Genomic DNA, 26,352 nt, shown 5'->3' on the forward strand with positions numbered 1-26,352 from the left:
CAAGTGGAGGAAGGTGTTCAGTTTTCGGCACTTCACTTCAGGAAGGGTATATTGGCCTTGCAGAGGATGCGGTGCAAATTCACCAAAATGATTCTGTGGTTTAAAGAGTTAAGTTGTGAGGCTGAGTTGCATAAAATTGGACTGTATTCCCTCAAATTTACAAGGTTGAGGCGCAGTCTAATGACGTTTAAAATTATTGAAGGATCTTTTGGTGGGCGAAGCCAGAACAATTGATAGGAAGTGACTCATGGTGTCTCGCAAGGATCTGTGTTGGAACCTCAGCTATTCACCATATTTACAACTTGGATGATGGGATAGAATCCTAGAATGGTTACTTGAGGACATTTGACCTTTGTCTGTTCCACCTCTCTGCAAAAACAACTCTAGTACCACTTCCCAGCCTTTTCTCTATAGCCCTGCATTTTTTCCCTCTTCAGGTAATTATTCAATTCTCTTTTGAAAGCTTGGTTGAATCAGCTTCCACCGTACTTTCAGGTAGTGCATTCCAGATCCTACAAACTCATTGCATAAAAAAATATTTGCTCTCACTCGCTTTCTCTCCCCCTCCCCTGCCAGTCAGCCTCTTCTCCCCCTGGCCCCAGCACTCCGTTCCCCCGGGCCCGAACTCACCTCCGCTGGTGTCACTGCTTCTGCAATCAGAGACTGTTTCTCTCTCACATTTGTTGCTGATAGGCTCACTCGTAAGAGAAACAGCATGTGATTGGAGGAGCTGCTCCTTGCAGAATCTTCCATTCCAACTTATCTGTTTGACAGCCATTTTGAGAACTGTCTACATGGGCCACATAGAGGGGTTTCACAGTCCGCATATTGGACAAACCTGGACAAAACAGTTAAAGGGACTGATGCAAGAGCAAAGTATTGTGGATACCTGAAACCTGAAGAGAAAATGCTGGAAATACTCAACAAATTTAATGTTTCAGGAGAATTAAATGATGGTGGGTCATTGACCTGAAACATCAACTCTTTCTCTCTCCAAAGATGCTGCCAGACGTGCATTTCCACCATTTTCTGTTTAATTAAAGGGACTGTCGTCCAAGGGTGACTAAAAAAACTTTTTGTTTAAAAAAAGGCTCACTCAATTTGATAGCACCCTAAAGGAGAAGGATGGATAAGAGACAGTCAAAAACGAATGGAAAGTAAACCCAAAGTGAAAATACATAACACAGCAGCCCTGCGTCACTCCATTGGTCACCATTGAAGTATGCCTAGGAGATGGAATCAAGCTTCAGACCACAGCTGGTGATCACTATGTTTCAGCTCTATTCTACATGGCTAAAAGGCAGCAGTGCATCTGCTGTCAATGCCAGACAGGTGTGACAATGTTTGCAGATCTGATTCTTGGCATTTTGGCATGTGTGACCAGTCAGGTGCATTGTCTGCTGGTCACTTTAGGCTAAGTTGTAGCACTCTTACTGTGGAAGAGGTTTGTGGCTTCAGGCCCCGCTACAATGAATTAGTGAAGTAGTGCAGCACTGTAAGCAATGCTAAAACCAAAGCCCCATTGGCCCTCTGAGGTTGATGTAAAACATGTGGCACTGTCCAAAGAGCAGTGGAGTTTTCCTTCTGTCTTAGCCAATATTTGTGCAAATTGGATGCCGACTTTCCTACATTACAACGGTGACTATACTTCAGAAGTATTTAATTGATTGTTAAACACTCTTTTTTATTTATTCATTAACAGGATGTGGGCTTCGCTGGCTGGGCCAGCATTTATTGCTCATCCCTGGTTGCCCATGAGAAGGCGGTGGTGAGCTGCCTTCTTGAACTACTGCAGTCCAACAGTGTAGGTACACCCACAGTGCTGTTAGGGAGTTCCAGGATTTTGACCCAGTGACTGTGAAGGAACAGCGATATATTTCCAAGTCAGGATGGTGAATGACTTGAAGGGGAATTTTGAGGCGGTGGTGTTCCCATCTATCTGCTTCCTTTGTCCTTCTAGATGGCAATGGTCATGGGTTTGGAAGGTGCTGTCGAAGGAGCCTTGAATTCCTGCAGTGCATCTTGTAGATGGTACACACTGCTGCCACTGTGTGTTGGTGGTGGAGGGAGTGAATGTGGTGCCAATGAAGCAGGCTTCATTGGGAGCTGCACTCATCCAGGCAAGTGGAGAGTATTCCATCACACTCCTCACTTGTGACTTGTAGATGGTGGACAGGCCTTGGGGAGTCAGGAGGTGAGTTAAGTCATTGCACAATTCCTAGCCTCTACCCTGCTCTTGTAACCACAGTATTTACATGGCTAGTCCAGTTCAGTTTCTGATCAATGGTAACCCACCAGGATGTTGGTTTAGGGTATCCTGAGGACAAAGAAGATTTCTTCCACATAGACCACTGAAAGCATTACACATGATAAAGGCCCTTTTGAGAAGGAATTCAAAAGTATGGTTGGTCAGGTAATAACAGACCTTGGAGGTTGCGGTTGGATGGTGATACTTTTTGGGCTGGTGTCTGACTGGATTCCAGATGGGGTCCGCATGGAAGTTTGTGTATGTCTCAATTTTTCAGTATAGTCTGTTGATCCCACACTCTAGGTTTGAAGGCCGGAAGCGACACAAGAAAGAGAAAAAGAGCAAAAAGGAAAAGAAGAAAAAGGAAAAAAAGAACAAGAAGCACAAGAACAGGGAAAAATTATCACCATGTGTATCAAATCATCGAGACAGGTAAATGGGGCAATGGAGTGACTTGCATCTCTTCAAACTAATAGTGTTCACCCCTATTTATGAAGGTGTTTTTCTTTAAACAAACATTCACTGGAAACGATGCTTTGAAAGAAACAAGTTGCATTAACCTTTTCCTGCAATTTCACCATGTGCCACATGAGGGCTCTGCCAACAAAGCTTGACCATCACCCACTTAATTGTAGAAATGAAACACTGCTTTGGGTGCAGTTGATCCAACACAGAACATAAATACATCAGGAAATTTTAAAGAGTGGTAAACTGCAGTTTTATTAATACAGCAAAAATATTATTTTTAATGAGTGACCTGCTTTTAAATAACTGAAAATGACTAAGAAATGCTAGAGCCATTTAGTTATATCGTAGCCAATGAAATATTTGCACCTAAAAACAAATCTTAGTTTTAAGAGGCTCCTTAAAGGCACACAAACAGGAAAAATTCAGCAGGAACTCACTAGGATGATCAATTCAATCTGGGGGTGAGGTCAATTTACACCAAAAAAAATCATAGAAATGCAATTTGTGCTAGACTTAATTTGCATCTGAAATTCCACAAACTTTTAGCTGTTTTGTAGTGTCATTGTTGGAACCAGCTGGCAGTTCGCCAGTGGACTGTAGTTCTCATTCTAGCCCAGTCATAAGGGTTTAACATGAACAGACTCTGGGGTTATTTTATAAGTGAGTCTGCAAAAGATATGGGTCCACACCACTGTAAAAACATTCTTAATATGCAGTAAGCTCACATCGGAGGCATATTGTTTGGATGTGTAGAATGAGTTTTCATTCCATTTAACCTATGCTGTACACAGTGGAAGTGTTTCGTCCTGTGGTTCAGCATCTCTAACATGGGTTCCCAAAACTGTGGGTCATGAACCCCTCCTTCCTGAGTAGCAATGGCAACTGCCCAGTCCAAAGGCTATGGCAGATTAGCCCTGGACCCTCTCGATGTCACCAAACAGCAAAAGGGGTGGGGTTAATGTGTGTGTGTGATGAGCTTCAGAGTTCTGTCATGAGGGAATATGGAGAGCTTTACTGAATCCAATGACATAAATTTTTTTTAAGCCCTTTGTAAAATGTTATTTTATCTTCTGTATTTATATGTTGATCTATAATTCATGAAGCTTAATTATATACTGAATGTTACTCTGATGTGTGTGGTTGAGAACATTTTTTGGACTGATGGCAACATGCTGATGGCACCACACGATTAACCACTGCAGCGTAGCAGCATGAAACAGCTTGCTTAACCCGTTCAAAGTACAAAAAGACATTCTGCCCACCGCACAACGTTGTATATGAATTTGTGCTGGTGTGATGCTAGGTACATCCCAATAGTTGGCTGTTCATAACAAGCAGAGTACAGACTAATGTACGTGACTAATCCACGCTCGTAAAATCCAAAACAAAATGTCAGATGTGAGATTTCATGATTGGACAGCACTTGAACAGTGCTAATAGCTACATTAACAAGCAATTTAAGATAATCAGATGAGCTCAATATGGCTCATTTACACTTCCTAGAAGCAACATACATTCACAAACAAACGGAATATGTTCCAGCCATTTGCTTTCTTTGAATTAGCCAGGTGTTCGGAGACACTATAGTTGTTGTTTTCTCCATGGCGACGCCCCAGCCAATCAGCACCCTTTCTCCTGCGGGATAAATTGTTGCCAAATTTCAAACAATTGTCCTGATGCGTGCATGATAAAGTTTCAGCAACTTGTCTCTTTTCAGCAATATTTAAATGTTAAAATGGGGTCACAGTGGAACATAATTTCCAAAGTACTGCTCTAATGCCTCTTTCTTTTCCTGCCCTGTGATTTTCCAGAAAGCACCATTCATCAGCTGAACAGAGGATACACAGTAGACAACGGCACGATACAGATTCTAGTGTGGGTAGTGGAACCTCCCTTCATCATGGCCAGTAATACAGGGCAACATTCAGCATGCAGAGAACCAAGCTCAACAGCATGTGACAACTAGATTAAACTCATTGCTACCTGATATATTAACCATTGAGTATTGGAATGTTAGGATCTGCTTTTTGAACTTGTAAAAGAAAAATTAGCATATCAGGTATGTAGATATGAAATTTTTATACTGTATTCACAAGCTGTCTTAATTCTCAGCAGTACAAATCTAGACTAGTCAGTACTGCTGTTCAAGGTGTCAACCTCGGTGTGTACAGGTGCAGTATCTATAATTAAAAAAGTGTAAATATTTTTACGTTTTACTGAATGTTTACATTAAACAAAAATGCTGTTCACCATTTATATGGAGAGTCGTCTTCTTTCCACCTCCCCACCCTAACTATTGGAATGCTGATGTATTGCTCCAGCAGACAGCCTACTTGAGCTGAATTGATTCTTATATTGTAAAGTGCAAAAAATTTAAGATTTTCAGTATCATCTTTTTATAAATTTCAGTTAAATTCTGAGTAGTAAGAAAAGTATGACTGCATTTACAAAAAGCTAGGCAAGGGCAGGAACCAAAATCATTAATCTTAAGAGATTTTATTCTAACAGCTTTAATTACAGTGCTTGTCAAAATGAAAATTGAAACAAGTATACAAAACATTTGATTAGTAGTGTGTGTAATGAAAGGATTAACTTCACACCAATAACCCATCCTGATCAGACCCAGCTATTTACTGTCCATATATTTCTCAGCCTTAACTAAGGTAAAGAAAAAAAAAAACAGCTTTCTGCTGGCAAACCAGGTCCTTGCAGTATTCATGTATCGGGTGGATGGGTCTTGCTTTGAATTCCAAACATTCAGGATGGCATGGGGGAGGGAATAGGAATTGATGGAAATATGTCTTGCACAACACCAAAAATGGAATGACTCAGATGCAGTTTCAACACACTGGAGAAAAACAAAGAGGGCAAGGGGAGGGGGTTTAGGTGCATTCACTGGACATTGCTACCGACTATACACGAGCCAAGGGACAAGCTAATAAAAGCCAAAAAGAAGCTTCTTTCTCATCTGACCCAACAGTGCCTGCATGCTGTGGTCAGCTTACTGTCAAGTATGGGGTGAGCCATGAGGGAGAAAGGAAGAGTCAGCACAAGACTCCAAATTCAAACAGGTGATATAAATTAGGCATTCTTGGCTACTCATCTTTTTGCTTCACTTAATAGTTCAAGACTTATTACTATGGTCACTAACTTTCTCTTCCCTTCTTTCTCTCTTGCTCTTCCCTGACAATTCATGATATTGTAAAGCTAAGTTTAACAGTGGCCCCTTATTCACAAGAACCTCCAGCACTTCACTGTAAAATAACTAACCATCAGCTCATTTTAAATTAAGCTATTTAAGAGTTGGACTTAAATTATTCAGAAGGCAGAAAAAAGTGGGTTAGAATATATTTTATTCTGTTGAATTTCAAATCCAGCCTGCATAGGTCTAGGAAAGGGATACTTGGGCAACCTTTGAAACTGACTCGCAGAATAGTGCAAGAGAACCTGAACCTAGTAATCACAAGTGTAATGTTAGAATTTTAAAATAAAATCACAAGCAGTCCTCAACTCCTGAAATCCCAGATTTGGGCAATGAGGAAAACAAGTTGAAAAATCAAAGTCACATGCAAGTTTCCCTCCCTCCAACAAAAAGAAAAGCCATACCCACACCATGGAACAGCCTTTGCAGTGCGTTGTACTATTGAGAGCATACATAAGCATCTCCCATTTCTAAGCTGTTTGTATATCCCTTTCCTACACTTAATACTTACAAGTCAGTTTAAACCTTCAAAAGAAGGGAAAACAAAGAACAACCATGGGGGTAATATATTGCATAGGAGTAGCAAGAAACTGCCTCATTACAAAAAGAGGGACGATATATACACAAATAAGAAACAGCATATTTCCTTTCAAGTCTGTACTTCTCACCCATACAGCATGATGTTATTTATAGTTCTAGTGATTGGATGTAATGAAGCAGGTTCCTGGTACCCAATACCACAAAGTAGCAGTTTGCCACACTACATAATAAAGCAGGAAGGAAAGGACGGGCAGGAGGGGAGGGAGGGGATGGGGGGGGAGGGAGAGAGGAGTTATTTGTTGCTTTTGAGTTGGTTGGACAGCCAGTCCAGTCCTTCATACAGGCCGTCACCACTGGTCGCACAGGTTGCCTGGATGAACCAGGTCCTCTGACGGAGCTGATGCAGACCCAGTTTATCTGTTATCTCTGCAGCATTCATTGCGTTAGGCAGATCCTGGAGGGGGGAAAAAAAATGTAGAATTGGAAGCAGATCTAACAGATTCAAGTCCTGGCCCATCTTTGGTGTTGCAGTGACATCTTTGGGAAAGGAGCAGTTTGACAGAAGGCACTCAGCAGCTAAAACAGATCATACAAAATTAACAAGCTGGATTTGAGTGGTTAAAATGGAAACATTACCCATGTTAATAGTAACCAGGTCAAAACCAACCAATACCATGATGGCATGGGAGCACAGCACACACATGAATGTTTAACACCATGAAATTCCAACTGATGCCAGGGCACTCCCATGCAGCTGGCGTGCTCAAGCCAGGATGACAAATTGGAAAACAGTGGTACATCTGTAAGGCAGCCCAGGGTACTATCATAAGGCTCTGTGGCTGGTAGGTCTCCATTCGAGTGCTGTCCTGAAGGCCAAGGCCTCAGCGTTGTCTGTCCTGAGTCTAGTACTCACCTGTTTGTTTGCAAAAAGTAACAACACAGCATCTCGTAGCTCATCTTCAGCTAGCATTCTCATCAACTCTTCTTTAGCTTCATTCACTCTCTCCCTGTCGTTACTGTCAACCACAAAAATCAAACCTGAAACACAAGTAAATGTTGATAATAGGGAAGGCAGTTTCTCACCCCCATCTGACTCCCCACTACATTACAGCTACTTTTTAAAAAACATTTCTCAGGGTGTGGGAGCTACTGGCAAGGCCAGCATTTGTTGCCCATCCCTAACTGTCCTTGATAAAGGTAGTGAGCCATCTTTTTGAACCACTATGGTCCATTTGCTGCAGGTACATCCACAGTGCTGTTAGAGAGTGAGTTCTAGGATTTTGATCCAGCAACAGAAAGGAACAGTGATCTAGTTCCAAGTGAGGATGGTGTGAGACTTGAAATGATGGTGTGGGAACTTGCAGGTGGAGTTCCCATGCATCTGCTGCTCTTTCTAGGGGGTAGAGGTCATATTTGGAAGGTGAAGGAGATTCAGCAATTTGCTGCAGTGCATCTTGTAGGTGGCACACACTGCTGCCACTGCGTACCGTGAAGGGGTGCCAATCAAGCAAAATTTGTCCCGGATGGTGCCAAGCTCGAATCTCGCTGAAGCTGCACTCATCCAGGCAAGTGAGAATTTCATCTCACTCCTGACTTGACTTGTAGATGATGGACAGGCTTTGGGAAGTCAGACAAGTTACTCGCCAGAATTCCTAGACTGACCTGCTCTCGTAGCCACAGTATTTATATGGCTAGTCCAGTTCAGCTTCTTGGTCAGTGGTTAAGCCCCATGATGTTGATAGTGGGGGTTTCAGTGATGGTAACGCCACTGAATGTTATGGGGAGATGGTTAGATTCTCTTATTGGAGATGTCATTGTCTGGTACTTGTGGGCATGAATGTTACTTGCCACTTAGCAGCCCAAGCCTGAATGTTGCCCCGGGTCTTACTGCATTTCAACACTCTCTGCTTCAGTATACAAGGAGTTGCATATGGTACTGAACACTCATCCTCTGTGAACATCCCCACTTCTAACTTTATGGGAGGAAGCTCACTGATGAAACACCTAAAGATGGTTGGGCCTACGACACTACCCTGAGAAACTCCTGCAGTGATGTCCTGGAACTAAGATGATTGGCATCCAACAACTGGTCATCTTCCTTTGTGCTAGGTATGACTCCAACCAGTGGAGTGTTTTTCCAGGTTCCCACTAACCTCAATTTTGCTATGACTCCTTGATGCCACACTATCAAATGCTGCCTTGATGTCAGGGGAGTCACTCTCACCTCACCTCTGGAGTTCAGCTCTTTTATCCATTTTTGGACGAAGGCTGTAATGAGATCAGGAGCCAAGTAGTCCTGGCAGAAACTAAACTCATCAGTGAGTAAGTCAATGCTGTGCAAGTGCTGCATGATAGCACTGTTGAGGACACCTTCCATCAATTTTTTTGATAAGTGACAGCAATTGGCCAGATTGGATGTGTCCTGTTTTTCATGGACAATATATCCCTGGCCAATTTTCCATATTGCCAGGATACCAGTGTTGTAGCTGTACTAGAACAGCTTAACTCAAGACACAGCTAGATCTGGACTACAAGCCTTCAGTACTGCTGCCACAATGTTGTCAGGGCCCATAGCCTTTGTAGTACACTGTCTATTGATGGGTTTTTGATATCACACAAAGTGAATCAAATTGGCTGAAGACTGGATTCTGTGATGCTGGAGACCTCAGGAGGATCATCCACTCAGCACTTCTGGCTAAAGACGGTTGCAATTACTTCAGCCTTGTCCTTTGCACTGATGTGCTGGGGCTCACCCATCATTGAGAATGGGGATATTTGTGGAGCCTTCTCCTCCCGTTGGTTGTTTAATTGTCCACCATTATTCACAACTGAATGTGGCAGCACTGCAGAGCTTCAATCTGATCCGTTGGATGCAGGATCTCTCAGCTGTCTGTCACATGCATGCCAAACAACAGAAGCAGCATGTATTCCTGTGTTGTATGATTATCAGGCTGTTGCTTGACTCGTCTGTTGGACAGCTCTCCTAATTTTCGTACCAGCCTCTAGGTGCTAGCAAGGACGACTTGCTAGGTATGCCATTATTGTTTCTGGTGCCTAGGTTAATACTGGATAGCTTGTATGGTTTTATTCCTTTGAATTTTCTATAATGGTCTGCCACAACTGAGTAGCTTGCTAGGCCATTTCAGGGGGCAATTAAAGAGTTAACCACATTGCTGTAGGTCTGGAGACGCACCGGTCAGACCAGATAAGGTTAGCAGAGTTTCTTCCCTAAAGGACATTAGCGAACCAGGGAGGTTTGGGTTTCTATGACAATGGTAGTTTCATGGTCATCGTTACTGAGATGTAATTGAATTTACTAATTCCACTAGCTGCCATGGTGGAATTTGAATCCATGTCCCCCTGAGCATTAGCCTGGGCCTCTGGATTATTGGTCCAGTGACATTACCACTACACTGTCTCCCTCTGGACTCTCACATAACAGCCTCCCTTGGTGACCTAAACTCGACTGAATATTGTGGAAATCCCAACGGAAAAGGAATTGGACTAAATCCTTGCATGGAACCGAAACCTTCATGGGTCAATCTTGCCAGAAATTGTGGGTGGGTTACAATATGGAGATAGTAATGTCCGCCATTGGCTGCACATCTCTAGTGAAAGGTCTCTAATGATTGGGATTAAAGCATATTGTGTTGGAACACTAGAGGAGAGTCAGTCCCTGGATCCAATCCACATTTTAGCTGATCTAGGTATGTTGACTCTAATGCTCAAATTTTAAAAATTGTTTATTCATTCACAGGATGTGGGCTTCGCTGGCTGGGCCAGCATTTATTGCCCATCCCTAGTTGCCTTGAGGTGGTGGTGGTGGTGAGGTGCCTTCTTGAACTCACAGGTACACCCACAGTGCTGCTAGGGAGTTCCAGGATTTTGACCCAGCCACATTGAAGGAACGGTGATATATTTCCAAGTCAGCATGGTGAGTGACTTGGAGGGGAACTTACAGCTGGTGGTGTTCCCATCTATCTGCTGCCCTTGTCCTTCTAGGTGGTAGTGGTCATGGGTTTGGAAGGTGCTGTTGAAGGAGACTTGGTGAATTCCTGCAGTGCATCTTGTAGATGGTACCCACAGCTGCTACTGTGCGTCAGTGGTGGAGGGAGTGAATGTTTGTGGATGTGGTGCCAATCAAGCGGAATGCTTTGTCCTGGACAAAGTCCAGCTTCTTCAGTGTTGTAGGAGCTGCACTCATCCAGGCAAGTGGGGAGTATTCCATCACATTCCTGACTTGTACCTTGTAGATGGTGAACAGGCTTTGGGGAGTCAGGAGGCAAGTTACTCGTCGCACGATTCCTAGTCTCTGACCTGCTCTTGTAGCCACAGTATTTATATGGCTAGTCCAGTTCAGTTTCTGGTCAATGGTGTCCCCCAGGATGTTGATGGTGGGGGATGCAGTGATGGTAATGCCATTGGACATCAAGGAGCGATGGTTGGACTCTTTCCTTGTTGGAGATGGTCATTGCCTGACACTTGTTACTTGCCACTTCTTAGCCCAAGCCTGGATATTGTCCAGGTCTTGCTGCATTTGGACATGGGCTGCTTCAGTATCTGAGGAGTCGCGAATGGTGTTGAACATTGTGCAATCATCAGCGAACATCCGCACTTCTGACCTTATGATGGAAGGCGGGTCATTGATGAAGCAGCTGACAATGGTTGGGCCTCGGACACTACCCTGAGGAACTCCTGCAGTGATGTCCCGGAGCTGAGATGACTGACCTCCAACAACCACAACCATCTTCCTTTGTGCCAGGTTTGACTCCAAACAGCGGAGAGTTTTCCCCGATTCCCATTGACTCCAGTTTTGCTTGAGTTCCTGGATTCTACACTCGGTCAAATGCTGCCTTGATGTCAAGGGCAATCACTCTCACCTCGGGAGTTCAACTCTTTTGTTCATGTTTGAACCAAGGCTGTAACGAAGTCAGGAGCTGAGTGGCCCTGGCGGAATCCTAACTGGACATTAGTGGGCAGGTTATTGCTAAGTAAGTGCTGCCTGATAGCACTGTTGATGACTCCTTCCACTGCTTTACTGATGGAGAGTAGTCTGATGGGGCGGTAATTGGCCGGGTTGGATTTGTCCTGCTTTTTGTGTACAGGACATACCCGGGCAATTTTCCACGTAGCTGGGTAAATGTCAGTGTTGTAGCTGTACTGGAACAGCCTGGCTTGGGGCGCGGCAAGTTCTGGAGCACAAGTCTTCAGTACTATTGCCAGAATATTGTCAGGACCCATTGCCTTCGCAGTATCCAGTGCCTTCAGCCGTTTCTTGATATCACGTGGAGTGCATCGAATTGGCTGAAGACTGGCATCTGTGATGCCGGAGACCTCCGGAGGAGGCTGAAATGGATCATCCACTCGGCACTTCTAGCTGAAGATTCTTGCGAATGCTTCAGCCTTATCTTTTGCACTGATGTGCTGTGCTCCTCCATCATTGAGGATGAGGGTATTTGTGGAGCCTCCTCCTCCAGTGAGTTGTTTAATTGTCCACACCATTATGACTGGATGTGACAGGACTGCAGAGCTTAGATCTGATCCACTGGTTGTGGGATCGCTTAGCTCTGTCTATCACTTGCGGCTTATGCTGTTTGGCACACAAGTAGTCCTGTTTTATAGCTTCACTGGGTTGACTCATTTTTAGGTATGCCTGGTGCTGCTCCTGGCATGCCCTCCTGCACTCTTCATTGATCCCCTGGCTTGATGGTAATGGTAGAATGGGGAGCATGCTGGGCCATGAGGTTACAGATTATGTTCAAGTACAATTCTGCTGATGGCCCACAGCGCCTCAATGATGCCCAGTCTTGAGTTGCTACATATGTTAAATCTATCCCGTTTAGCACTGTGGTAGTGCCACACAACACGATGGAGGGTATCCTCAATGTGAAGGCGAGACTTCGTCTCTACAATGACTGTGGGTTGGTCACTCCTACCGATACTGTTATGGACAGATGCATCTGTGGCAGGCAGGTTGGTGTGCATGAGGTCAAGTATGTTTTTCCCTCTTGTTGGTTCCCTCATCACCTGCTGCAGACCCAGTCAAGCAGCTGTGTCATTTAGGACTCAGCCAGCTCGGTCAGTACTGGTGCTACCGAGCCATTCTTGGTGATGGACATTGACGTCCCCTATCCAGAGTACATTCTGTGCCCTTGCCACCCTCAGTGCTTCCTCCAAGTGATGTTCAACATGGAGGAGCACTGATTCATCAGCCGAGGGAGAGCAGTTGGTATCCTTGCCCATGTTTGACCTGATGCCTCAAGATTTCATGGGGTCCGGAGTCGATGTTGAGGACTCCCAGGGCAACTCCCTCCTGACTGTATGCCATTGTGGGGCAGGACATACCCAGGGATGGTGATGCTGGAGTCTGGGGCATTATCTGTAAAGCATGATTCCGTGAGGATGACTATGTCAGGCCATTGCTTGACTAGTCTGAGACAGCTCTCCCAATTTTGGCACTAGCCCCCACATGTTAGTGAGGACTTTGCAGGGTCGATAGGGCTGCAATTGCCATTGTCGTTTCCGGTGCCTAGGTCGATGCTGGGTGGTCCGTCCGGTTTAGTTCCTTTTTTGTTTCTTTGTAGCAGTTTATTACAACTGAGTGGCTTGCTAGGCCATTACAGACGGCATTTAAAGAGTCAACCACATTGCTGTGGGTCTGGAGTCACATGTAGGCCAGGTAAGGACGATAGATTTCCTTCCCTAAAGGACATTAGTGAACCAGATGGGTTTTTACAACAATCGACAATGGTTTCATGGTCACCATTGGGCTTCCACATTTTTACTGAATTCAGATTCCACCATCCCGTGGCAGGATTCGAGCATAACCCTGGGTCTTTGGATTACTAGTCCAGCAACAATACCACTATGCCATTGCCTCCCCCTGATGAATAATGAATGAATTAAAAAGAGGAGATTCCACCCCTGAGCATCGACAGCTGTTATTAACAAATGGAAAGATCCAAAAATATATTGTTAAAAAGGAAGGGGCAAGCTCTGAACCCTCCAAGGGCTACATCTGCTTGTCTCATTCCGGGAGGTGTCAATTATTCAGTTTCACATTATATCCAAAACTGGAAAAAAGTGGATTCGAATCTTGTACTGTAGTCTACTCAGAGCTTTTAGTAGCAGTGAAACCTGCCTGTTGCCAATCATTTAAGAGTTGTTTGTAACTATTTCATTCTTTCATGGGATGTGAGTGTCACTGGCAAGCTCAGCATTTGTTGAGCAGTGCTAATTGTCCTTAACAAGCTGGCGGTGAGCGACCTTCATGAACTATTGCTGCCCAACTGGACCAAGTACACCCACTGTGCTGTTAAGCATGAAGTTCCAGGAGTTTTGTCCAGTGACAGTGAAGGGATAGTGATATAGTTCCTAGTCAGGATGGTATGTGACTTGGAGGGGAAACTTGCATATCCTGGTGCTCCCATGTGTCTTTCTAGGTGGTAAAGGTCACAGGTTTGCAAGGTGCTGTCAAAGGAGCCTTCACAAGTTGCTGACTCAAGTGCTCTTTTCTTGATAATGGAATAGCTTCCTGCCTCAGTGGGAAATTGAGAATGCTTGGCTCCTCTGTGGTTGACACCAACAGCTATGCAACTGAGCACAAATCCCACAACTTCCTAGTCAGACTGTGTGCTCACCACACAAATCTTTTCTCCATCATTGAAAGAGTTAGCCAGTTGGGTGAAAAATATCATTGTCTTTTGGAGAAATCCAAACGAGCAGTTCTCAAAATCCAAGCAACATCAAAATGCACCCACCTTGTGTATTTTGAAAGTAGTGGCGCCAAAGTGGACGGATCTTGTCCTGTCCACCCACATCCCACACTGTAAAACTAATGTTCCTGTATTCCACAGTTTCTACGTTGAAGCCTAGGAAAACAAAACATTTACACAAATTTATATAGAATTGGCTGTCCTTGTATCTTCTAACCATTACCTCCTAGGTCCACTCCTTATCTGTGCAACAACCTTGTTGGTAGCAGGCGCAATCCCACCCTACTAAATTCCACAGGTTAGCCTATTGCTCAAGATAGTGTGTGAAGCCCACTAGCCAAAGAGTGACTCCTTCAAAAATAGACCATCAGCTTGTAAAAGCTGGATCGTATTTCCCTCCCTCCATGCAAAACAGTCCATTTTGAAGACATTGATCCAAAATCGCATCTGGCAATACAAGAAAACTACAGAACATTTGGCCAATATGAAAGAAAAATTTAAGTACCGTTAAAAGCAAAGCACTTCAAAGCAATGCATCATACATGAAGTGCTTCAATGTTTCTGATAAGGCACTATATAAACAGCTTTTATTTTAAAAACATATTGCCGTTTTCTGTCCCTTCTTACTTACATTGCTATGGTCACAGTTGGACAGATTTTTCTACCACCATCTCACATGCATGAAAAATCTCAATAATATAACCATCTTTATAGTTCACATGTCAACAAATGGAATATTCAAACTTTAAGCTCACTTACCTATAGTGGGAATAGTGGTTACAATTTCACCCAATTTCAGTTTGTATAAAATGGTGGTCTTGCCAGCTGCATCAAGACCCACCATGAGAATACGCATTTCCTTTCTTCCAAGAAAGTTTTTGAGGAATGAGTTAAGTGACAATCCCATGGCTTAAGCTTCTGGTTAGACTTGAGGTTTAATATTAATCTGAAAAAGATTTTAAAAAAATGTCAGACAAATACAGGAGGGGTGGGTACAAGCATTCTGGGACATAATCATGTTGCAACACCCCTGCCAGTTGTCAAGCATTGTCCGATCCAGTTGAACTGCCCACTCAAGAGCACTGATGGAGCTCTGTGGTCTGATACTGAGCATCTGCATCATGGGTTTCAGTTCTTTAGTTTTTCCAGACTAGAAAATGGTAAAGTGGTGTTCTATGAATCCTTTTTTTTAAATAAAAGATATATTATAGATAACAAAAACAGAATTACCTGGGGGGGGGGGGGGGGGGTGGTTTGTAGGGACAAGCAAGCAGTGATAGGAGCAGATAATCAAAAGATGTCACAGACAAAGGAACAAAGATGTGTTAAAGGTGGTGATATTATCTAAGAGAATGTGCTAATTAAGAATGGATGGCAGGATACTCAAGGTACAGCTCTAGTGGGGGTGGGGTGGAAAGACTGACAGGGCATTACAGGTATAGATTTAAAAATAATGGAAATAGGTGGGAAAAGAAAAATCTATATAAATTATTGGAAAAAACAAAAGGGAGGGGGAAGAAACGGAAAGGGGGTGGGGATGGGGGAGGGAGTTCAAGATCTAAAGTTGTTGAATTCAATATTCAGTCCGGAAGGCTGTAAAGCCCCACCCCACACACACACACCCCCCCCACCCCCCCAACCTTAAACTGATATATTTCACCCCTCTCCTAACTTTACTCAGTTCTGCTGAAGGGTTATGAGGGCTCGAAACGTCAACTCTTTTCTTCTCCGCCGATGCTGTCAGACCTGCTGAGTTTTTCCAGGTAATTCTGTTTTTGTTTTGAATTTCCAGCATCCGCAGTAGTTTTTTGTTTTTATATAGTATAGATAATACAGATTTTGGAATGGATTCAAATTTCAAAATTTGATGATTCCAGAAGATTCTTGGAGGTGTGATACCAACCGACTGCAGCAGGTCATAAGACAGGCTAGTAGAATGGGCAGGCAAAGGCAGATGGAATATAATAGAGGGAATTGGCAGAAGCAACAAAGAGAGGCAATATAGACTTAATAGCATAGTTCTGAAAAGTGTACAGGGACAGAGAGACCTGGGTGTTCATGTGCATACATATTTGAAGGTGGCAGGACCAGGACATATTGAGAGAGTTGTTAGCAAAGTATATAGGATCTTGGTATATAGATAGAGGCAGTGTGCTCAAAAGCGAGGAAGTTACACTCAACCTTTATAAAGCTCTGGTTAGGCCACAACTAGAGTGGTGCATCCATTTCTGGTTGCCACACAAGAGGATGCAGCGCAGATTTTCCAGAATGCTTCCAGGGATGGGGGAATTTTAGCTACCTGGTTAGTTTAGAAAAGCTGGGGGTGTTCGCTTTGAAGCAAAGGAGGTGAGAGGAGAACTGATAGAGGTGTACAAAACGGCAACAGGTTTAGACCAGGCCAAAAAAAGCTGATGGCATTGGGATGAGGGGACACAGATTCAAGATCTTGAGCAAGAGATAGAGGTGATGTGAGGCAGACATTTTTTTTATATTGCAGCAAGCAGTAATGACCCGAACTCGCTGTCTAAGAGGATGGTGGTAGCAGAGTTGATCAATAATTTCAAAAGGAAATTGGATACATGAGGGAAATAAGCTTGCAGGACCATGGGGATAGATCCAGGGAAATGCGACTGACTTGACTGCTCTAGAGAGCTGGCACAGAAATGATGGGTTGGATAGCCTCCTTCTGTGCCATAATGACTACAACATGCCAAGAACAGAGATGAGAGCTTTAACAATACTACCTGCAGAAATTGGGTTTGGGGCATATATTTCAGTATAATCTACAAGCTAACGCTACCAGTTTGTTTGTGCTTTTTAAAAAATGTTATTTTATTAAATTTTAAGACTCTGCTCACATTTAATTTTCTTGGTTCTTCTGCCTACATTGCTCTGCCAGACTAGACTATATGCCTTGGCTGCCATGACTCTGCTCTGGTGCTAATCTCAAGTTTAAGATCACCTCTTCCAGCCTACCTGCTGGAAACCAGGACCTTACTGTAGTAGACAGAAATCTGCTTGAATCTTGGTGCCAAATTAGATTTCTCCACTGGCTTAAGTGCTTTGCTGTGACCTCTAACTTCACCCCATTACTTCCGCTCAAACTGCGTTCTCCTCCAACACTGGAAGATGTTGCAGTTAAGTTCAAGAGTCCCACCTACTGCTCCTTTGATTCAATTCCCACTAAACCGCCAACCACAACTTCCCTGCTTGGTCCCTATGCTAGCTGACGTAGTAAATGGTATTCTTTCCTCAGAAATAGCCCCCACTCCCTTGGGAAAACTGCAGCAATTTCCCTACAATTTATTTGCAAATTACTGCACCAAGCCTTCCTGATCTACACTGGCTCCACAGTCCAACATCTCAGATTTAAAGTTCCCATCCCCATCTTTACATCCTTCTTGGCCTCAACTCTCCTCCGTCTTTAAACTCCTCCAGCTCTACCCCCACCAGAACACATTGCTTCTGACTTTGAATATCTGCTCTCTATACACCCTCTTGCCCCACCATCGGTAGTTGCGTCTTCAGTTGGCAAGGCTCCATGCCCACAAATTTCCTCCCTAAACTGGCAATAACTCTGCCTTCTCAAAACACCAAGCTTCAAAATATTTCCATTATTTAGTGTCCTTTTTGTCAGTAGACCTCTGAAGCACTTTAGGGCATTGTATGTTTTATAAATGCAAATTATTGGCCTTATTCATCAACTTAATTTCCTCTCATCATTAATGCCATTATTAACCATGGCATCCCTAGAGTTACAAGTTGGTAGTTACATTGTTGGGTGTTCTTTATATTCACACACTGAACATCAAATACTTCACTAGTATTCTAGCGACACTGCTTCAGTCTAATAGCTTATGGGGCAATATTTACTGAGTCTTTGGTGAAATAAATACCCAGCCCTATGGGTCTTCATAAAGTGCTCATTGATGCCATAGAATATTTGGTAAACATTCTGATGTAGTGGTACAAGGATGGGTTTAAACTACACTAATCTCCTTTGATGTTTGGTTCCAGTATAGCTGGAGGCAGGGCAAATGCTCAACAGGCTTTGTTTGTTTGGTGAGAGTTTACAATAATGCATACATTTCCCTAACTGTTATTTATTCCCCTGAAAGGAGGAACAGGCAACTGGTGGTTTCAAAAATTTGAGAAATTGGTTAAGCTGAATCAGATATCATATTGATGAGGACTCAACAACAGGATACCGTTAAAAAAAAGTGCGTACACAACAAATTGAAGGATGACTTATACATAGGGTATGAATACGTAGTAAACCTCTAGACAAGCTATTCTAGTACACTGACAACTCTGGCACGTACCCAATAATGTGAAAACTGCCCAGGTCCACAAAAAAAAGGACAAATCTAATCCAGTCAATTATCAACAGTCTATTCTCAATCAAAATGGTAGGTGTCATCAACAGTGCTATCAAGTAGCAGTTTGGGTTCCATCAGGACCACTCGGTTACAGGCCTCATTACAACCTAGGTCAAAACATGACAAAAAAAACAGCTGAATTCAAGAGGCAAGGTGGCACTGGCTGCCTATGACATCAATGCAGCATGTGTGTGGTATCAAGGAGCCCTAGCAAGACTGAAGTCAATGAGATCATTGAAAACTCTCCACAGTTTGGAGACATGCCTAGTGTAAAGGAAGATGGTTGTTGATATTGGAAGTCAAAGCTTTCAGCCCCGGGTTATCACTGCAGAAATTCCTCAGGATAGCGTCCTCAGCCAAACTTCCCTCCATTTTCAGGTCAGAAGTAGGAACGTTCACAGATGTTTGCTTCAGTATTTGCGACTCTTCTGATACTGAAAAGGCCCATGTCTACAAGCAGCAAAACATGGACAACATTCAGGTTTAGGCTGCTAAGACAGGTAATTGCCCAGCACTTCTGTGGTGCGCACATGACCATTTCCAGCAAAAGAGCATATAACAACTCCCCATGGCATTTAATGGCATTATCACCACCAAATCCTCACCATCAACACCCTGGGGGTCACCACTGATCAGAAATTTAACTGGACGAGCCTTCAGATCTGCAGTAAGTAACTCGCCTCGACTCCTCAAAGCCTGCCCACCATCTACAAGACACAAATGTGATGGAATACTCTCCACTTGCTTGGACGAGTGCAAATCCACCATCCAGGACAAAGCAGCCCGCTTGATTAGAACCTCATCCACAACCTTAAACATTCACTCCCTCCACCGCCGGTATAGTGGCAGAAGTGCCACAAGATGCACTGCAGCAACTCACCAAGGCTCCTTCAACACCACCTTCCAAACCAGTGACCTCTACCACCTAGAAGGACAAGGGCAGCAGACACACGAGAACGCTATCACCTGCAATTTTCCCTCCAAGCCACTCGCAACCTGACTTGAAATTATAATCAATGTTCCTTCACTGTTGCAAGGTCAAAAAAGTCCGGATTCCCTTCCAAACAGCACTATATACTTACATCTGATAGAGAGCAGGGTTTAAGGAAGGCCACTCACCACCACTTTCTCAGGGGCAATTAGGGGTGGGCAACAAATGCTGGCCACACCAGTGACATCCCATGAAAGAATTAAAAAAATTACTTGATTAGCCAGTATAACTGATTCAAGTGATTTCATTTTAATCTTTCCAATGTATTACTTTTGGTTACCTGCTCAGCCTTCAAAAAGAGCCAGTACAGGCAAAAGGGCTGAATGGGCTCTTTTAATGCTGCAAGATTAAGACATTCAAATGCCAAAGTCAGCGAATTTGTGACAGCTGCTGTATTCCTCCAACCTACGGCACAACATTTCATTAGAATCTTTAATGATTTCTATACATATACCCCAGGTCTCTGATCCTGCAACCCCTTAAGAATTGCACCCTTCAAGTTTATATTGCCTCCTTCTTCCTACCAAAATGAGTCACTTCGCCATGTTAAATTTCATAAGCCGCTTGTCTGCCCATTCCAGGAAATCTGCAGGGCTGGGGAGGGAAAAGGCAGGAGAGAGGGACTAGGTGAATTACTCTTGCAGAGAGCTGGCACAGAAAATGGCACAAATGGGCTATGTATGTAGATTAAAATGTCACGGACAGGTACAAAAAAAAGGCTAATGTTGGCCGTTATATATCTAGGTGACAATAATACAAGGACAGAAGTCATACTGCACCGATACAAAGCTCTGGTAAAACCCAGAATAGTGTGCTCAGTTCTGAGCACCACGCCTCAGGAACAATACATTAGCCTTGGAGGGACTGCACTGTAGATTTAGCGGAATGATAATCCGAATTTAACCCTTGGAATCATGGAGAGGCTTGGAAATTAATATTAGGGGACACAGCCTAAAAATCAGAGCCAGGCCTTTCAAGAGTGAAGTTAGCAAATGCTTCTGCATGCAAAGAGAAGTTTGGAACTATTTTCTGCAAATGGGAACTTGCTGCTGGATCATTTGTTGATTTTAAGTCAGAGATTATAGGTTGGAATTGTTCAAAGCAAGTTGTATTTAAAGAACTGAATCAAGTAACAAAAGATTACAAAATTATAAACATAAATAAGTTGCACCAGAGTATCTGATCTTTCACAGGGCCATACCCCCAGGTCAGAAAGTCTGCCAATCGCACACATTCCACCAAGATTCACATGCCTATAGGCATCTGTGGTCACATTAAGCCAATCAATTGAAGCCACAGGCCTGCCCTATTGGTACAGAAATCAATTATATTAAACAGAGAAAAGTGTTGCTTGCCTTGTGGTCTAAAGGACCAGTTTGATGGGGAAGTGTTTTTCTTTTCCTTACCTTTAATACATCCTAGCACCTCAAGGCCCAATGGTCCTGTTCCAACCACAGATCAAATACACAGATTCATGGGAGATTTTACACTCAGGCTTCTTATTAAGTTTCCGTGCATGCTGAGTGTAGAGGTGTGATAAAGCGAGGAGCTTGGTGAAAGATAGAGATTGATTGAATGGACAGACATGTGGTAGGAGCATTTTAAAGTGGATAAGTGCGAGGGAGAAGATTTTGGGAGGAAAAACAAGGAATGGGAGTATACATTCCATGAAGAGACACTTAAGGGTGTGGGTGACCAGGAGGTGCATGTTGGTTGAGTTTTACAAAGAAATTCAGAGTACATAAATAAAATCCATTTACACAAAACACTGAATACTGAAGTTTTAAATAGCCCATTAAAGCCATGGAGGGCACACAACAGAATCATAAGGTTTATGTTAGGATGGAAAACTGTCATGGAGGTACCTAAAGTACTGGAACAATTTCAGGCTAAGATTTAATTTTTTTTTCAAACTTTTGGGCAGACATACCTAGGTGTTCAAATATACAATTCCCTGCAAGTGCAAATGCAGGTAAAGCAATAAAACAGCATTTAATAAATTTAGTTCTACCAATGTTTTAAGAAAAGCAAGATACAGGGCTGTGTGGAAAGATTGGGGCAATGGAATTAGCTATTAATTGCTTTAGCAAAATGCTTTCACAGATGAAATAAGGCAAGTGGCCTGCTTCTGTGCTGCAAACTTCAATGGTCCTATGGCATTGTGAGAATTACTCCACTACAGCTTTCTCACATTTGAAGCAACATCTGCAAACTGTCAAGGCACAAATTTTATATCCATTAGTATAAGCTCCTGTACAGATAAAGGTGTCAATTTTGGTTGCAGCATTCACCGCTTTGAGCCAGGAGGCTGTAGGATTCAAATCACTAAATTCAAATGCTTTCCCTTACACTGAAATGTAATTTCACCGAGTTCAAAGGACTGCAAAACATGCAGAATGAAGACACACACCCCATCTGCAAAACAGTCTAATGTAGGTTTATCTTTTATTTCATCCATTCAGAAAGCACACAATCAACCCCTTTCACCCACTCCCTTGGCAAATAATACCTTCCCCCATCCAGAAAGCCTGCCATTTGGAGCTAACTTGCATGTCTAGTGTATAATGTAGGAAACAATATTCCTGCATTATTACTGACACTCCAAGTAGAATATGGGCCAGTCATTGTAACTATTTTGTTGCAGCAACAGTTGGGTGGCAGTAGGGGATTACAGAGATGGGTCACATGACTTTCCAAGTGAATAAGGAACAGAGTATAGTTCCCAAAGGTCCAAAGCAGGAAGGTTACAGTAAATGTCCTGCAATCCAGGCTTCTACTAGTGCAGCTATTAGCATGAGGCTAACAAGAAGAAATCAAACTTATGTATCTAAGCAACAATTGATATTTACCTGCAAACCATTAAACCATTAATAGTTTATGATGGTGCCCAATAATAAAGGTGGTTGGGGGGTGGGGGGGGGCAGGGAAGAGAATAATCACCCATTTCATGTGGAAACCATAGAGGCAGACATTCAGCCCTCAGGTGAAAAGGCATGCTCACATCACCCTCTCTGGAAAAAAAATTGAGATAGAGGATACAGATGTAGGAGGGAAGAGAGTCAGCTAATGCGGAACATACAAACAACTCTGAACTAGGCTCATGGAGGGACCTAGCAAACACACTGCAATCACCCTCAAGATTTAGAGCCAGTTTTCAGTTCGTTTTAATGAATCTGAGAGATTGACATCTATAAACTTAATCTCAGTTTGAAAACTATTCTCAGTGACAGAACACAATTGTTTAAAATTTCTCACCACTTTACCTATTTTTTGGTAGTTTTGAAAACAATATTTAAGTATCACTTGCATTATTTGTTATCAGATAGCAGACCCACCTGGACATCCAAGATGGGACAGATAGCCAAACCTTTGATTCTCGTGAATACTCAAAGAAAGTTTTGAGACACTCCAGGAAATTACCAAACAATTGGACTTGCTCATTATGATAGCTTATCCACAGATTTGACTCAAATGTGTCAGTGAATGACACTGTTACAGGTTTACCAAAGCAAGAAAACATTGCTGTTGTTGTGCTGGAAGTTTAATGATGCTAGCATATAAGTATTTCATGCCAAGGGGTCTTCTCCAAAACCTAAACTATCAGACAGAGAAATCACACCCTGCACCAAATACTGAAAGTGAAACCATAACTCAGCAGTTGAACAAATCTGTGACACACAATGAGCTACATCCAACTTCACAAACTGCAAATTTGAACTGTATTTTCAATTAATGTAGAGGCTCACTACATCTCTGATCACCATGCAATACATTAAGTAGATTAAATAGACATCTGCAAGATTTGGCAATGGACTATAACACCATCCAAACATTTGGCCTACTCATTAGATAAGGCAGATTTCAGAGAAGATTCAACCTTACAGTTGATATATCAGTGTTACTTCAGATCTTATCAGGTTTTCAATATCATTTTAATAATTCATAGTTTGGTAAGCCTGTAACTAGGTTGGTGAGTCTAACTAAGGTAAATTTAAGAGCAGCAAAAGGAAGGAGAAATTGTCTTTCGCAAGAATTAAGGCAATGAATACTCAACAGAAAGTGATTTAAGCAAAATCCAGAACAGCTTTTAAAATGAAGTTAATAAATATCAAAAAGTGAGATGTTAAAAGATCCTGTAGCGCCATTTGAAAGTTTTCCCACTACATTGGCCAATACCTGTGTCTCATTGCTGTTTACGGGAACTTGCTGTGCACAAATATATTGCCGCAATTCTCCAAACAGTGACTACACTTCAAAAATACTTCATTAGTTGTGTAGTGCTATGGGGCACCCTTGAGGCTGTCAAAGACTCTCCATAAATTTGAGTTCTTCAATTGGTCTTTCTTGGCAAAGCCCATGTAGAGCAGAAGTAGTCTCAAGTGAAGAGGCATTAGAGACAAGGGTGCTAATTGGATTAGGTCTGTAGAAAGAATTCAGCCACACATTCATATATTCTTAAAACACAGAAAACTCTTATTTAGCCTATGGTGTTTGTGTCAGTTCATTGAAGATCTATCCAATAGTCCCACTGCCCCAACTATTTTACCATAGCCCAGCTACGGTATCCTTAATAGGACACCACCTATGGTGTCCTTAAATTTACATCCAATTTCTTTTTGAAAGTCACTCTTGAACCTACCTCCACCTTTCGAAGTCAAGCAGTACAGTCCAGATCATTACTCACTGCGTAAATTTTGTTTTGTCTCTCTGGTTTTATGTTCCATTATAAATTCCTACATTTACAGTGGAAACTGCCCATGTAAAGTTTTGCTTTGACTACACTCACCTTTCAATGAGGGTGCAGTAGCACCACGACTGACAAGCACTTAGAATTACGGCAATGAGGTGTTTTGTTCAGACTGAAAATGTAGACTTCATAGCGAAATGAAGTAGTTGTCAGCACACGGGGAAATGTTGAACATAATGAGTCAGGGAAAGGGCAGGGAATTAGAAGTCGACAGTCTTTTTTTTAAAAAAAGGACGTGAATGGCTGTCGCCTGAGCTGTAAAATTCCAAAACTTTTTCAAGTCAATATATAGTCAAGTGCTTTTTGTCAGTCCTAATTGGGTTCAACGTAACCCAGAGTATTGTTCAATGGGAAGATACAAATGTATACTACAATCATAAGGAAACATCTCTTTCCCTTTCAATCCGACTACAGTCGCGGTATATCCTTAACAGGAGGATTCTTAAATAATTAAATATGAATTGGAAAAAATTTACGTCCATCTCCATCGCTTCAACCCAAGATGGCGGCACTCAAGGCCCCATGCCTGGACCGAGGTCATAAAACTCGGCTCCGCTACCGAAAGCGCGGAGAGAAACTGATGAAGCAGCAGCAAGGGGATATTTAGGGAGGCTCCGGTCAACGTGTAGGCAAACCCTCCCCGTAAACACTGGCAGCCCAATTCATATACAGTATTATCGGCTCGCAAGCCCCAGCCCCGCTCGAACCGTTACACGATTTTTCTTTTCTCTCGATAATTGGATAGTCATCCGCTAATGTCCCGCTGCTTTTTACCCGTTACTGTTCTTTTTACTTGGAAGCACCACCCCTCCGCTCCTCATCCTCAGCCACAAGCCGCTCCCGGTCATTTCATTTCCTCACCTCGGCTTAAGATGGCGGCCACAGCTCGCTGGAGCTTTCTCCCTTCTCCCTCTCTTTGCGCCACGTCAAGGGAAAGGGGGAGGGGGCGGGAGGGGAGGAGGTGGGAGGGGGCGACGAGGCTGAGGTCATCCAATAGCGAGCAGGGACGCGCCCACTTTCCCCCATGACATCACATGACAGCCCAGCCCCCTCGGGATGGGTCACCATGGTAACCCAAGGACGGCCAATGTCATTCCAACAGTCTCTGGAGCGAAAGGCCGATTGGCTGGGGGGGTAGTCACAGACAACCACACATCCTGATTTTAATTTGATACGTTTTTGTTTTATGGCTATTATTTTCATAATTATTTGTGCCCCTTTTGAAAGGGACACAAATTGATGTGAAAATCATCGCTTGCCTTTTAATTGGCAATTAAAAAAGGGAAGATTGTTCTATTATAAAGGAAGGTTTTCCAGCCTCACGTGACTAATAAAATATCAGGCTCCACATGTACGCTGGTGACACCCAGCTCTACTATCAGGTCCACCACCACTCTCCCTATTCCTCCTCTGCTTCTAAATGATCAGACAGCTTATCCAACCTCCAGTTCTGGATGAGCAGAATTTGCCTCTGATTGAATATTGGGAGGACTGAAGCTATTGTTCTCGATCCCCGCTTCAAACTCTGCTTCCTCACCACCCACTCCGTTCCTCTCCCTGACAAATGTCTGCGGCTGAAGCAGACTGTTCAGAACCTTGGTGTTATATTTGTCTTTGAAATGAGCTTCTAAACACATTTCCCTCCATCACTCGACTGTCTACTCCACTCATATAATATCACCTGTTTGGCCCCTGCCTCGCTTCATCTTTTACTGAAATCCTCATCCAATCTTCCAGTGCACTCCTGGCTGGCCTATCTTGCATCCTACAAAACTATGAACTCATCCAAAACTCTGCTGCCAGTGTCCTAACTTGTACCTAATCTCATTCACAAATCACCCCTGTGCCTGTTGACTTTTGTTTGGTTATGGGATGTGAACATCACATAATTTGTTGCCCTTCCTTAACTGTCCTTGAGAAGATGGTGGTGGGACACCATACTGAACTGCTGCAATCCCTGTGGTGTAGGTTTCCACTCCCACCCCTGTCAGTGTTGTTAGGGACGTGTTTCAGGATTTTGACACAAACAGCAGCGATGAAGCAATGCCGATATAGTTCAAGT

The 26,352-nt window shown here is 43.1% G+C and overlaps 2 protein-coding genes across 3 annotated transcripts in view; one reads left to right on the forward strand and one right to left on the reverse strand.

Moving 5' to 3' along the window:
- The window catches only part of cunh1orf35 (chromosome unknown C1orf35 homolog), a 31,214-nt gene extending 26,242 nt beyond the window's left edge, over positions 1–4,972 (forward strand). Inside the window, exons 7-8 of the mRNA XM_078536823.1 lie at positions 2,552–2,680; positions 4,528–4,972. Of these exons, the coding sequence (XP_078392949.1) occupies positions 2,552–2,680; positions 4,528–4,627 (229 nt within the window). The 3' untranslated portion in view covers positions 4,628–4,972. The remainder of the gene's footprint in view (positions 1–2,551; positions 2,681–4,527) is intronic.
- Positions 4,973–5,196: 224 nt separating this feature from the next.
- LOC144676406 (ADP-ribosylation factor 3) lies at positions 5,197–25,244 on the reverse strand. Of its 2 annotated transcripts, none has more exons than XM_078536825.1 (5): positions 25,152–25,244; positions 14,933–15,119; positions 14,219–14,329; positions 7,372–7,496; positions 5,197–6,912 (listed from the first exon to the last, which is right to left on the reverse strand). In XM_078536825.1, the coding sequence occupies exons 2-5, from the start codon at positions 15,078–15,080 to the stop codon at positions 6,751–6,753; spliced, it is 546 nt and encodes a 181-aa protein (XP_078392951.1). In that variant the 5' UTR covers positions 15,081–15,119; positions 25,152–25,244; the 3' UTR covers positions 5,197–6,750. The 2 variants fall into 2 exon arrangements, with proteins under 2 accessions (XP_078392951.1, XP_078392952.1); XM_078536826.1 differs by having other exon boundaries at positions 25,065–25,205.
- Positions 25,245–26,352: the final 1,108 nt, after the last annotated feature.

Source organism: Cetorhinus maximus, unplaced genomic scaffold (genome assembly GCF_964194155.1).
Source record: "Cetorhinus maximus unplaced genomic scaffold, sCetMax3.hap1.1 HAP1_SCAFFOLD_1570, whole genome shotgun sequence".
Taxonomy (NCBI): Eukaryota; Metazoa; Chordata; class Chondrichthyes; order Lamniformes; family Cetorhinidae; genus Cetorhinus; species Cetorhinus maximus.

Bases quoted from the DNA above. Each gene is read 5' to 3' on its own strand.
- LOC144676406 (XM_078536825.1), bottom strand. From the start codon at position 15,080: ATGGGATTGTCACTTAACTCATTCCTCAAAAACTTTCTTGGAAGAAAG. The intron at 7,497-14,218 runs GTGGGTGCATTT...CTTGTGTTTCAG, and splicing joins CTACTTTCAAAATACACAAG to GTTTGATTTTTGTGGTTGAC. The intron at 6,913-7,371 runs GTGAGTACTAGA...TCCCCCCTCCAG, and splicing joins TACTTTTTGCAAACAAACAG to GATCTGCCTAACGCAATGAA.